Source organism: Barbus barbus (assembly GCF_936440315.1).
Source record: "Barbus barbus genome assembly, chromosome: 10".
Taxonomy (NCBI): domain Eukaryota; kingdom Metazoa; phylum Chordata; class Actinopteri; order Cypriniformes; family Cyprinidae; genus Barbus; species Barbus barbus.
Window position 1 is genome coordinate 15,850,101 of NC_136738.1, and position 14,718 is coordinate 15,864,818.

The window sequence follows — 14,718 nt, forward strand, 5'->3', positions numbered from 1 at the left end:
TATTTGTAATGTTACAAAGGATTTTGATTTCACATAAATGCTGTTTTTTTTTTTTTTTACTTTCTATTCATCAAAAAATCCTGAATAAATGTATTGCGGTTCTCACAAAATATTGATAATAATAAGCAATGTATCCTGCGCATTAAATCAGTATATTAGAACGATTTCTGAAGGAACGTGACACTGAAGTAATGGCTGTTGAAAATTCAGCTTTGCTATAACTAGAACAATAACATTATAAAATATTAACATACAGTAGAAGACATTTTACAGTATTTTACAATATTACTGTTTTGCTGTATTTTTGATCAAATAAATGCTGTCTTCATGAGCATTAGAGGCTTTTTTCAAAACAATTAAAATTCTTACTGACCACAAACTTTTGAATGGTACTCCATTGACACTGAAACTTTTTTATTCTGTTCAGTGTGCATTGAAATAGAAACAGCAGCACACTACACACACAACAATCCCAGAGGTATTTATAATTCAAACCACAATGCGATTCTTTTTGCCCCTTTATTGACGGGAAAGAACTTAACACCTCCCATGTCTTGAAATATAATAAAAAAACGGATATGACCTCATACTCCACGAGTCTCTTGTCCGCTAGGTCAGCTTTGTTTCCTGCGAGAGCAATGACGATGTTGGGACTGGCCTGCCGCTGCAACTCTTTCACCCAAGCCTTCGCTCGCTCAAATGTTTCCTACAAACACATGGCTAAAGGCTAAGCAACAAATCTTCTATTTTACCAAATAAAACTTTGCATCCTTTGTATGAAGAGTGTACCATTGTAAACTTACAGGTTTGGTGATGTCAAAAACTACAATAGCCGCCTGGGCTCCACGGTAGTACATGGGGGCCAAGCTGTGGTAGCGCTCCTGTCCAGCCGTGTCCCAAATCTCAAACTTCACTGTAGTGTCATCCAGACAAACAGACTGTGCCAAGAAGGCAGCTGATGGTGGACAACAGACAAAAAGTTTCAAAGATTAATAATATAATGCATCTTGATATTGACACAAATGCAGCAAGGCTAAAGCAAGTGTAAAGAACATATTTAAGCTAATGAACGATTTACTAGGCAGTAGAATTATTTATTCTGATTACTATTATTAATGTTATTTTTAATATAATTGTAATTTATTGGAATTACTTATTCACTGAACATCTGTCATCATACTGCTGTTGCTGCAGAGGATACACAGTGCGGTGATTTCAGCGTCTGCCATCTCAATGAGGACATAAATACATGAACAATATCTCCAAAACTGATCCGAGAGTCACTTCACGAGCATTTTACCATTTCATTTGAGTAAAACTAGCATCATATCATACACACACACAGAACTTTAAAGGTATTCACGCCAACCCGTCAAAATAAACTTTCGGTTTTTAACTTATTAAAGACATTGTGCCAGAAATAGGCTATATTACTATTATTTAGTACAGTGCTTCCTGTCCTGGAGGCCTCCCTGCCCTGCACATTTTGTATGTCTCCCTTATCAGAAACACCCAATTCATGTCTTGCAGCCTCTACTAACGAGCTGATGAGTTGAATCAGGTGTGATAGATGGACAGGTTTGGGAAGCACTGATTTAGTAGAATGTATGTAATACTACTACTGTTAAAAAACTTTATTTTTTTTAAAAGAAATAATCACGAAATATTTTAATTTTAATAGTAAATCCCCTTTATTTGCCAAAAATGTAAATGTTTAATTTTCATTAATTAAAATATACATTAAATCAATGTTTTATGCCTTCATCTGATAACCAGTAAAATTTAAAAACACAGAATTTCTGAGGGGGGGGGGGGGGGGGGGGGGGGACATTTCATAAGGCTACTGTAAAAATAAATCAAAATAGTTTGTATGCATTCAAATAATTAGACATGCTAAAACACAGAATTTGGTAACAATAAAACAAAAAAGATTTTAACATTTCATACAGCCCTAAACATGTCATTTTTGTTAGACTTTTAATAAATTAATGTTAAATTGTATAAGTTTCATGATTTTAATTAATTACACATGCTTTTTGAATAAAAAGTGAAAGTGACGTGACATACTGCCAAGTATGGTGACCCATACTTGGAATTTGTGCTCTGTATTTAACCCATCCAAAGTGCACGGCAGTGAACACACACACACCGTGAACACACACCCGGAGCAGTGGGCAGCCATTTATGTTGCGGCACCCGAGGAGCAGTTGGGGGTCCGGTGCCTCGCTCAAGGGCACCTAAGCCGTGGTATTGAGGGTGGAGAGAGTGCTGTACGTTCACTCCCCCAACCTACAATTCCTGCCGGCCTGGAGAGTCTGTCTCTCTATACATTAGGCCACGAGTTCCCCCTAATAACATTTAATTTGACCATTAAAAAAAAAAAAGAGTCGAGAAAAAAATTTAAACAGAAAAAAACTGAATCCAGAAAAATTAAAACGGAAAAAACTTAATTTAGAAAAAAATAAAACGGAATTTGGGAAAAAATCAAATGGATTTCATAGGGCTCTATATAACAATGTTTGCAAATTCTAGTGTGAAGATTATACTCGGAGATAATGAACCTGGTTTGTCAACATACTCACACATCTACTGCTATGACTAAGTATAGGATCAGTCAAGATCAGTTAACACAAGTGTAAAGAGTGGAGCGAGGCCGGTGGAGTTAATGATAATGAGCGACACCTGCGCCACTCACCGGTCTCGAGTCCCACGGAGGATCTCCGGAATGATAAAACGAGAAGCGACGACAGTGGACCAGGCCTGGATGTTATTTTGTGTGAGGCAGTCGTCCGTGAGGGGCTGCCGCTTTACTTTTGTGTTTGTTTATTTTTATTATTAAATTCTTTAAATGTTTGCCGGTTCCCGCCTCCTCATTCCCTTCTACGAACTGTTACAACAAGGTTACAGATCGCTAAAAAGGATCTACGAGTGTGTTCTCAGCACTGCTAACTGTATTGCTCACACCCAATGAGACTCTGAATTTACAAAGTTATCCCTGGTATTTTTCCTGTTCTTGAAGTGTTATGTTGATGTGTTCCTGTGGCACATTTGGTTGTGCATGGTAAAAGAATCTACCAAATTATGTACAATACCATTCAAAACTTTAGGGTCAGTAATATTTGTAATGTTATTGAAAGAAATGTCTTCTACTTACCAAGGCTGCATTTATTTGCACAAAAAAAGCAAAAACAGTATTGTTAAATATTATGACAATGTGTTCTATTTTAATATATTTTACAATGTAATTTATTTCTCTGAGAGCAAAGTTGAATTTTTAGCAGCCATTACTACAGTCTTTAGTGTCACACGAGCTGTCAGAACTCATTCTAATATGCTGATTTGGTGCTCAAGAAACATTTACTATCATCAGTGCTGGGGATACATTTTTTAAGGATTCTTTGATGAATAGAAAGTACAAAATAACAGCATTTATGCATCTATGCTGAATAAAAGTATTAATTTGTTTCAAAAACAAAATCTTACTGACCCCAAACTTTAGAACGGAACTGTATATAGGAATGTAAATGCAATAAACCAACCAAAATCGACCTAAATATCAATACCCATCTTTATGAACTCAATTCAAATTCATCACCTATGCCTCACCTCCAATGGTGGTCTCCTGAAACTCATCAAACTGGCCCTTAACAAAGCGCAGCACCAGGCTGGACTTGCCGACAGCCATGTCTCCCAGCAACACCAATTTGAACTGGCAGATCTTGGTCTGCGGTAGGCTTCCATTGGCCCTGCCGGTCCCGCGAGTGTTCATGATGTAGGAAGGGTGGCCGTCCTCCCTGACAGCGTCTCTAAAAGCCGACAAGTTTCTTTTTTAGTACTGGAGACTTCTTTCAAAGTTGTGAGGACAGCTGTCAGACTGTGATGCTAAAAAATGAACAACAATAAGAGTAGAATGTAAGCGGAATGGGTAGTGAAGAGGAAGTAACTTACAACTAAAACATTCTGGTAAAGGAAAGTTAACTCGCTGAAACGGACTGTTTTTGTCATTACAAGTAATTCAAAACAAACTTTTTTTAATATATATATTCTTTATGTTCCACAGAAGACAGCTAGTCATGAGGGTGAGTAAATGACGCCAAAATTTACATTTCTGGGTAACTATTTTGTAGGGCTGCAACAACTAATCGATAAAATCGATTATTATCGATTATGAAAATCATCGACAACGATTCTCATTATCGATTAATCGGGTCTGCCCACAGTGCACGTCCAACTTCAGCTGGTTAGTCAAATTACGGCACTGAATAATGCATTTCTATGGACAAAATGCATCTAAAAATAGTGGAGGAAACAGAATGAGATTCTGCCGGAGAAGCACGTGATCCAAGCTGCCCAAAACATGATAATTCTTTATTTTAAGCTTTAAGTTAATGCATAAGAGTAATGGCTTGCCCTGTCAGGCGCTTTGACAGATGCGTGTGCGTCCTCAGCGCAAAAACGTTCAGTTTACGGTCATATCCTTATCTATAAATGCCACAAATTCATGCGAGCATTTCCATTTTTGCATAAAGGTCCGTCCTGACAGTCTGTGTTAAGTTTAAAATACCGAATGAGCGCCGGCGCGGCGGGCGCGCGCACGCGCGTCAGACGGACAGAACACAGTAGAGAGGGAGACAATTAATAGGCTTTTCAGCGCAAACATATCCATTGTGCTGAATTATCTGTTGTTGAAAGTTAATTTAAGGTTTAAAATAAATTTAAATATTTTATGAGAGTAGGAACTTTAAAGGGATAACAGCGTGTAATTGTTTGTCTGAATATAAACATGAGACGCTCCATAACGGCCTTTTACAGGATAAAGAAATGATGAGGTGACTGTGATCAAAGTAGTTCCTGCAGAACATTACTCTTACCTGTTGGTTAACACTGAGTTTGTGTTTTTATTCGTCTTTATTATTATCTTTATTATTTTCATTTTTAATAGAGGTTTAAACTATATTACATTTTTACAATGCTTCACAAATTTATGTAAGTTTTTTAACAATGTGTTTATGTAAGGTTTGTGGCACTGCTGCTCTAAAGTAACAGTATTGGTGATAACCAAAATAATTTTTCGGCTTTCTGTACTGGTTAGTACTCCAATATGTGCAAGCTCTTTAGTAACAGTAGTAGGCTATTTTTAATGCTATAATATCATTATTGCTGTTATCTATGAAAGAAAACCAGAGCACTTATTTTTTTTTTTGTATTTTTTATTTGAGTATTTTTTTTCGCGATACTCAATTGCAGTCAAAAAGTACATAAACAATACCAGCAAGAATGCAAGCTGTTATGAGGACATTTTTTATTGTTATGTCCAATAAATGACAATAACATTTTTAAATTTAAACAAATTTGACAAATTTCTAAAATATGTTTTCTCTTTATTATGATAAGTGCTCTAATAAATTAAGCACTGTATGTTTTCATAGCATTCAGTCGTCACGTTTGTTTGAAGGACATTGGGCAGAATGTGGAATAGTGTTTTTTTTGGTCAATATTTTTTTAATCCGATTAATCGATTAATCGAAAGAATAATCGGCCAACTAATCGATTATCAAAATAATCGTTAGTTGCAGCCCTACTATTTTGGCTATAGCAAAACTAAATTAAAACAAATCAAATAACAAGCAAAATTTGGAGGACAGAAGTGAGAATACAGTTGACTTCCATACACAGCCAAATTATAACTTTCAAGTCAGCAGTCAGAACCACAGATGCTCTATGTAGTGAATCAGTTCTCATCAGAAATAGGGAAGCTGATGAGTAAAACAACAACATTTCTTAGGTAATAGCGCATTGCTAAACATCCTCATGACCGTTTAAATCTGTGTGTCATACAATGTCATGAATAATATGTCTGATTCAACAGCTTAAAAATGTTTCAAGAAAACAAGGTGACAAGTATCTAACCTCAATTGAACTTCAAGATTGATTTATTGGGCATAGCATGAAACAAAATCAACTCTTATCTCAGCATCTCAGTTAAAAGATCTGGTTACTGAAAGTACAGCCCCCTCGTGCATTCCAAATCCACCATTTCTCCAAAAGAATGAATTTTATTGTTGCAAATTCCTGCTGTAATGGATGTCGACATAAACAATGATCAATAACCTAGATGTTTTGCAAGTGGAAAACCACCAGGTTTGTGAAACTGTCACCTCTTTGTGGTTTGTCAGTCGTGTGCAGTTCTGCTCTCCGAGTTTGCAAATATTTATAGCTTAACATTTTAAGTACATAGGTCGAAGTCGGCTGGCCATCTCATACAGCAATATAAAGGCATTAAAGAAAGTCTTAGTAAAATATCAATGTACACTTTATATGTAACAACTTTGTTGACCTGATTGTATATACAGTTATATTGACAATGTTGTTGTGATGAATTGCATTTACACATATTACTTGACATTTGCATTGTAAAATTAAGAGTTACCATGATTTGCACTCACATTTTTTCACATAGTGAAATTATAGGGTGGCCACTGCATGATGCAGCATCTGTCCATTTGAACGCTGTGCTTCATCTAGAATATATTCATAACCTGACTATTAGACCAGTTTTACATAACATCTTTAATCCGGATTCTTACCAGTTTGTCATCTGTATACTGCATGGAATTTAATGCATACATCCAACAAACAGGTGCAAGTCTGGGGGGGTGGGGGGGGGGGGGGGGGGTGCGTGATTTAAATCATAACTCTGACACTCAGGTGAGTGTATCTGATATGATGCATTAGAGGCGCAGACTCTGGGCCCGGTTGCATGAAAACCCTTAAGTAAGGGTATCCCTGAAGGGGAAAAGATCATTAACCATTAACCAGTGACCAGTGACCATTAACGTGACTCGTCTCGATCCAGGCGAAGCGGGCCGACGATGCCATGAACACCAATTTCTAAAATAATCACACCTCTTTTACTTACATAGAGTCATATTAAACTACAAGCATTAGCGATATTTACCTGTTGTTGCCAGTAGCGGCTGTTTTGGCGGTGGCTGTTCGGTTGTTGATCTATCAGCTGATTATCGGTCTGCGAGCACTTCCTGCACATCCGCACATGCGCAGTGAGCCAAACAAGTCAAAACATTTGGAGATAAATATATATTTTTTAAATTACTAATTTGTATATAAACAGTCATATATGGGCAGTCTTAATATAAGGTTGATAGTGTTTCTCTTGGAAGGACTAAGTTTAAAATGATATAGCTCTTTATAGTCTGTCTGTATAGGTATGTATAGTTTATTTGAAAGAATATTAAAATATTAAAAATACAGAATCAAAACTAGGTTACATTTACTAAAACACAAATAAGACAATAGCTTAAATATTAGTCTAAATTGACTAACTTTTATATTGAAATCGTTAGAAGCACTTCTAACAGAAGGCTGTCTTTGTTCAGAAAGAATAATATATATATACATTTAAATAACACAAAATATGATTTGATCATCGTGATTGTCATTCCTGCTAGCAAAAAGGACTGTTTTTGTTTTGTATGTATTTTGTCAAGTCATCAATCAATTCAGTATTTCGCCATCATAGGACTTTTGTTTTGAAATAAGGTCGGACTGCACTTGTGTTACGTCACCTTGTGACGCAGACATGGCAACCGCTCGTGAGCAGTTGTGCTGTTTTATCGTTGTTTGTTTTCTTAGACATAATATTTCTTTAAAAATCTTACATGTTTATTAGGCTTGAACTAGTTTATTGTTTTAAGGTGGTGGTTTGGTGGTTGTGTGGGCCTCTAATAATGGTGGAGTGAATGAAAGGATGAAAATAATGAAGTTTTGAGCGGCACAGCAGCGCGCGTTCTCGAGGCGCCTCCGTTTGGTATCGGGTCGCGCGCGCGTCAGTGTGGACAGCATCGGAAAGCTTTTCGGTTTAAATCTATATTTGTAGTATAAGTTTATTATATATTAAGCAATGGTGACCACCTTTTGAAGCCCTAACATTTTTCAGTGATCGGGTAAGTTGAGGAGAAAAGAGGCGAGTCCGTTATCACTGTGTTGGTGTAGTTTGGGGAAAGATGTTGCTAAACTTGTCATAAAGTTGGGTGACTGATCCACATCTTGCTTGCATCGAAAGTTTGACATAATTGTTATTAGTAATATAAATATTTTGCAAAACAGAGATTCTCCACGTCTTGTTTTCTATGTTTGGATGCTTGAATTGGCGTAAGGGAAGCCATTGCTTTTCGATTGTATACAATACATACAAAAACATTCCGAACTGATGTGGAACATTTAATTAAGAAAATTAACATTGTTTTACAGATGAGTGGATTTGACATAATGATAAACTTCAGCGACTGTTGAATTGATAAAGATAAGACGTATGTATTAATTATACTGTTGTTAGTGGTAATGTTTCCCATTCATAAAATTAAACATTATGACTTCAAACCAAATTAAACATGTATGTGTGTGTATATGTATATATATATATATATATATATATATATATATATATATATATATATATACACACATATATATATACATACTGAAATGATGTGGTTGTCATGGAAATATTGCAAGTTCATTTCAACAAGGCCATCAAGTGGTTCCTTGGGAAATTGCTTGACTTACCTCATACATTTAGCTCAGATTGGTTAAATATGATAACATTCTTACCTTGACTTTGCAGTTGTATTGTAAACTCTAGCCAGTTTTTCTATTGTTACCATTTCTTACCATTCATATTATTCATATTATTATTATTATTGTCTATAACACATTATGCAATTTGTCTGTGCATTATCACTTATGGATGTACACAACCATGTTATTGGTAAACTGATACTTTCTCCCTGACTCTGCTCACTCGTTTGAACAAATCTTTTTTCTTCAATAGAAATGGACAAATACACAGCATGTTTATGGCCACGCCTGGAGCCCTTCCTGATCGGGGTGCTTCCTGCCACACCCCCAAGCAAATTCAGCATGCATTATCTGCGCAAGATGGTTTGTTACGTCCGGACCCGGGATGGCTGCTTCCCCAGGCTTGGCTGGCACATGTGGCGACACATTGCTTGTGGCAAACTGCAGCTGGCAGAGGAGCTTGCCTGGCTGTATTTTGAAACTTTTGATCTGTTGATGCCTCGTCCTGCAGAGCAGAGATTAGAGTGGGCAGAAGCTCTGTCGCAATGCCACACTCCTAAGGAACTCGACAGGCAGCGTTGCAAGGTAAGAGAAAAATGGTGTAGTGCTGTTAGACAATATGATTATCGTTCTGCTGTACTAATTGTTTTCTCTATTTCTTCTTTTAGCTGTCAGTGGACACTCTGCAGTTTCTACTCTTCCTGTATCTACAGCAACTGAACCGAATCTCTCTCCGCACGTCACTGATTGGGGAAGAGTGGCCAAGTCCCAGATCAAGATCTCCTTCTTCCTCCTCTGAGAGAGACACCAAAATAAGCTCCCAAAATAAGGTGTGTGGGTGAAGTTTATGAAAACATGAGTCATATTTTCATAATTTTATATAGTTTGGGGTCAGTTACAATTTTTTTTAAGTTAATATTTGTATTCAGCAAGGATAAAAAATTGATCAAAAATGACAGCAAAGACTTTCATTTTGTTATAAATTCTCTGTATTTCAAATAAATGCTGTTCCTTTAAAGCTGTGGGATTACAAATTTATTAAAATGATAAATCTAGGTTCCAATGTAATAGTATAACTATTTATATAACTATATATAAACTGAAACAGTGTGTTTTACATTTTGAGGTAAAGATGATGACATTCTAAGATGAAGTCAGGCAGCCCAGGTGTCTGAGACATTAACCTTTTGTCTTTAGGCACTTCCTGACCATTTGGGTGATACTGTCAGGCTGATTGGATTAGCATTTATACAGTTGAATAGTTATGCTGATTGAATTAGGACTGGTAACACTCTAGAGTCTGGGGCGGGTTCCTAAACCTGTATACTTCATTTACATGCTTTGTTCCGAGTGTATCCACCTCTATGTAAATCCCTCCCCCTTGAAATGTATATAAACTACAATGTATACTGTTTGAGTCAGACTTGGATGACTACAGCGACTACTGCGAGTTCTCAATAAAGAGTAACTTATCCCAAAGTCTCCTGGTCTCTGCTTTGACGAAGGAAAAAGTTTCCAACAAAGCCTAGTTGAGCATAAAAGACAAAAACCTTAAAAATCTTTTGAACAGCTTTGTATGTGTATGTACAAATAGTTAATAATTATATATAACAGAAATATATTTGTTTGTATTTATTTTATTTAATTAATGAGTTTGCAATTTGGTATCCTGAAAATAATGTGAAATAATTTAAATATTAATAAAATAGTAAAAATCTTTTTTTTAAAAAAGGTTTAATTTTCCTTATGCTAAATGTAAGCTCTTATTTTTTTTAATTTGGGGTGAAATCCTCACATCATCAGATTTTATATGTCCTCTGAATGTACTTTAACTTGTTACTTAGTCAGGTATACATTACATTATGCCTGAATACTGTAGGAAGAAAGGATTAGGTTTTTTTTTGGTGTATAATGTTTAAAGTGTAGAAAACTTTTGCATTGTATTTTGTTTATTCCTTCTTTTTTACCAGAACTGGGACGACCAGGCTCATCTTACTTTCATCCAGACACACTTGTCTGAGCTTTTGGAGTTACTAGTGGAGCCAGGCCAGCTGAGCAGTTCAGGACCGGTTCTGCGTGACAGCCAGCTCACTTCAGAGGCCCTGGAAAGCCTCAGTTTGTTGCTGGAAGGATCTGTGAGCCATAGCCGTACCGTGCACCCAATCCACAAGCTCCTCAGCCGCTTGCCACTGCAGTCCCAGGCAGGATTCTCCAAACTCAGCCGCTCCTACTCTCTGCAGCAGTTCCAGGGGTTTCTGCATGAGGCCCTTTGCCTCAATCCCTTCGGCATCTCCACCTGCTCAGAGTCGGGAAAGAGACTGGCATGGGCACTGCAAGGTAAGATGGAAGTTCTTGTCAAAGGAATAAAGTTGTTGGCAATTTTTTTTTTTTCCAGGGATTTTTAAAGTTTCACAAATCAAACGTTGTTTAGGAGTATTTGAGGTTTAGTTTCATTTAAATTGTGTGTGAGTGCTGAGTGGAAACAAACTTTCCATATACAAAGATGTCATTTACATAGGAACAGTACCAAAACCATCATCTTTAATCAAATGGTTTGAATTTGTCTATCTTACTATAATCTGGTTAACCTCAATCATTTTATCACTAACATTTCATATTTTGTTTTGTAGTAGAGGGCACCCTAAAGAAAGCCAAAATATTCAGAAATGCCCACATGGCTCCTCTAGGAAGTCGACTGATGCTCATGTCGCAGGTCTGCAAACAGACGTTGGCCAAAGACTCTGAAAAGCTGAATAATGCCAACATCAAACTCCACCGCTGCAGTGAGGCTTTCATCTACCTTCTCTCTCCTCTGAGGTGAGGAATCAATTTATTAAAGTAAAATAAATGCACTTTTATTGGGTATCAAATACACTTTCTCTCTCTGTCTGATTGTCTATATTATATTATATGTATATATATTTTATTTTTTATAATAATAATAATTATTATTAATATTATTTAGTTCAGTGTTAATATGTAGTTCGCATTTGTGTATGCATTGTATTTATTTTTTAGCACTGCTTGTTGGATTTCGTATCTTTCCATGCACACATTAGGTCTGTAGAGATAAAGCTGTTATTAATGTTAGTGGATTTTTTAAATGTATTTATTTTTATTTTAAATTAATGGCCTATCTTTTTTGCAAAGCTGAATTCTACTCAAAGGCTAGCATTATTAATTTGGATATGAAAGGTATCTTCTTAAATAGCACATTATTGTCATTTTAAGACCATTTGCGGTATCCCACAACTGCTTTTAAATATGTTTCTTAATTTGTTTATTTACAGAGCTTTGAACTTTTAAACTGTTTACCCTATTCTTTCCATGAAAAGTTCAGGCCTTAGATGCTGACTAGGAATAAGGCATGGGATGAATGAATGAATGTGCCCTAGTTAACCACATTAATCAACTAGACTGTTGTTGAGTCAACTATCATGTCCCATTCCTAATAATAATAACAGCATTGTCTTACCTGGACTTCATGTTAAAAGAAATGCTGGTCATAGTCTGATGTCATTTAGTCATTTTTTGAAGTTTGTAAACATCAATGTAAAACTAAGTCCTTATCTTACAGGTCTGTGACCTTGGATAAGTGCAGGAACAGTACAGTGGTTCTCGGCCCGGTGGGGACCAGCGTCCACATTCAAAACTGTGAGAATGTTCGTTTGGTGTGTGTGGCTGGCCGTCTGACCGTAGGTGGCTCTTCTCATTGCACAATCCATGCGCTCACTCCTACTCGACCCCTTCTCCTTCCTGGAAATGTGTCTCTCACACTGGGCCCCTTCCACACACATTATCCCACTCTAGAGGACCACATGGCTAGCGTGGGCCTAGCTGTGGTTCCCAATTTATGGGACCAACCTCTGCTGTTTGGAGCCGAGGGTTCCGCTACAGACACTAGCTGCTACCGCATCCAGCCCCCCTCTGAGTTTTACCCGCTGGTGATACCCTTTCAAATGGAGGGGGATAACTGTGAGATCCCTTGGGGCCTGCCGGCAGACTACCAGAAGGCCGTGGAGAGCCGAGAGAAGACGATAGAGGATTGGCAGAAGACTGTGAAGGAAGCACACCTACACAAGTGAGCCCACTTTTCCGTTCCTTTCGAGGCTGTAGTACTGTATTTAGCCATGTTCAAATCATAGTTAAGTAAACATTGGCACAGGTTTAGTGATATACCAAAATTTGGAGCCGAAAGACATTGCGGCGTGTGCAGTGTAAACTGCTCTGCTGATTTTAATGGGGTTTTTTTTTTTTGTTTTTTCTTCATTTTACATCTGTTGCATTTCTCTAGTCGCTTTTATTGTTGCTGTTTTTTTTTTGTTTTTTTTTTTGCATTCCTTGACAAAAGGTTATTTCAGTTTTGTTGATTTTAATTCTAGCTCAGTCGCACTGCGCTAGTCTCTTTAATTTTTGTTGAGGTTTTTGGTGCATTTCTTGATGCGTTACCTCTGTGTATTGTAAAAAAAAAAAACTAATTACATTATTATTTTTTATATTAATATATTATTATATTTTTAGAATATAATAATTTTTTACTTTTTTTTTTTCCCCCAACAATTTTTTTTTTTGGTTTATTTTAATTAATTCTAGCGCTGTCGCATTGCACTAGTCACTTTTACTGTTGATTTGACTTTTTTTATCATTCCATAACAGAATTATTTTGGTTTGTTGTAACAAATATTATTATTGTTGCTATTTTATTTATATATATATATATATATATGTGTATATATACATATATACATATTCACTATATTAATATTAATATGTTTTTAAACAAAGGTTAAATTTAGTTTAAGATAAGTCTTGCATTATTATTAAATCTGATGTAAAATTGTAATGCATCTCCATAATAATCATATGGATTAGTTTTTTTTTTTTTTCTTTTGAGACATTCGGATGCATCAGTGATTCATTGTCTTTGTTGTTTTAAAGGGTCCAGAGGCGGCAGTTTCAGGCCTTAGTGGAGCAAAAGTTTCATGAGTGGTTGCTTAAGACGGGACAAAGACAAGAGCTTGACAGCCTCCTCCCTCCTGCCCTCACCCCCTCCACCTCTGTGGACCACTGGCCTTCCTGCCACACCTCCAACTCTGGACCGACGGTACTCAAAGAACAACCACCTGAACAAGCAATGGGACGGCCGCCAACTGTTTGCTAAAAGAACAGCTAAACAACCAAAAGCTGCTTTTGCCGTCTCTTTCCAAAAAACTGATCCTCAAACATTAGCGTTCTTCTGGTACGAAGGCTGTCAACGCTGTATCAGGTTTTGACAGGGACTTTGTGTCCTTTTACATTATTGACATCTAGAAAAATCTATGCTGGATGAGTTCTGTGTTTTTTTTTCTGCAGGTGTCTGATAGTTTAAGCATTATGTTACTTTTTGTTACGAGACACCAGTGATTCCAGAGGTTGATGTGCAAGAGAATATCAACCTAAGAGAATCATTATTTCATTAAAACAGCAAAAGGGCCGATTGCTGCCTTCATATGAATTTAGAGGGAACAGGGATGAGATATGTACTGTAATTATTGACATATGTCAATCTCAATTGGTACGTGGCATAACACACGCACTCACTGAAGAGTTTGCAGTTATTTCCTCCTGAAATCTCATGGCCAGTATAAATGTTAATATGTCTCCTTTGCTGTATGTATGTTCACAATGCCTTGCACTGTAATTGCACTATTACTGTATCTTCACAATACTGATTCCAACAATGCTGTCACTTAAAATGTCTCTTGAATGTATTCAAATGAACATTTGAAATATGTTTGAATCAGCATTTTATAGGTTAGTGTACATATTCTATAGCTTTGTAACATGAATATTGAATAGTAATTTGGTTTCTTATAGTTGAAATCGTTTGGTTGTTTAATAAACTATATTTTCATATTCAATTTGAAGACAATTTTAGCTATTTGGACTTTAGACTCTGAAACTGAATACCCTGTATCTTTATTTGAGATGTAATGGCCATATTGAATCAATAGCACTTAGCTTTGGCTTGCTGAATGGAGTTTGTGTGTGTAATGCATTTTTAATTCAGCGAGTGGCCAATAATTTTCATCTTACCTCGAGTTCTGTTAATATGGTATTACTTTAATAGAATGGAATTTG

The 14,718-nt window shown here is 36.5% G+C and overlaps 2 protein-coding genes across 5 annotated transcripts in view; one reads left to right on the forward strand and one right to left on the reverse strand.

Moving 5' to 3' along the window:
• Window positions 1-7,063, reverse strand: part of LOC306875888 (ras-related protein Rab-5B-like) — a 13,065-nt gene extending 6,002 nt beyond the window's left edge. Inside the window, exons 1-4 of one of the 2 annotated variants that reach the window (XM_079426663.1) lie at window positions 6,959-7,063; window positions 3,607-3,806; window positions 804-955; window positions 584-706 (exon numbers count right to left, since the gene is read on the reverse strand). In XM_079426663.1, coding sequence (XP_079282789.1) covers window positions 584-706; window positions 804-955; window positions 3,607-3,769 — 438 coding nt within the window. In that variant the 5' untranslated portion in view covers window positions 3,770-3,806; window positions 6,959-7,063. Of the gene's footprint in view, window positions 1-583; window positions 707-803; window positions 956-3,606; window positions 3,883-6,958 lie in introns of both variants that reach the window. The other variant, XM_079426662.1, reaches the window with a different exon arrangement.
• Window positions 7,064-7,579: 516 nt separating this feature from the next.
• Window positions 7,580-14,502, forward strand: LOC306876117 (TBCC domain-containing protein 1-like). 3 transcript variants are annotated; one of them, XM_079427056.1, is made up of 8 exons: window positions 7,580-7,964; window positions 8,272-8,330; window positions 8,852-9,183; window positions 9,267-9,428; window positions 10,569-10,935; window positions 11,229-11,415; window positions 12,176-12,679; window positions 13,537-14,502. In XM_079427056.1, the coding sequence occupies exons 3-8, from the start codon at window positions 8,854-8,856 to the stop codon at window positions 13,757-13,759; spliced, it is 1,773 nt and encodes a 590-aa protein (XP_079283182.1). In that variant the 5' UTR covers window positions 7,580-7,964; window positions 8,272-8,330; window positions 8,852-8,853; the 3' UTR covers window positions 13,760-14,502. The 3 variants fall into 3 exon arrangements, with proteins under 3 accessions (XP_079283182.1, XP_079283181.1, XP_079283183.1); XM_079427055.1 differs by lacking the exon at window positions 8,272-8,330; XM_079427057.1 differs by lacking the exon at window positions 7,580-7,964 and having other exon boundaries at window positions 8,221-8,330.
• The last annotated feature ends 216 nt before the right edge of the window (window positions 14,503-14,718 follow it).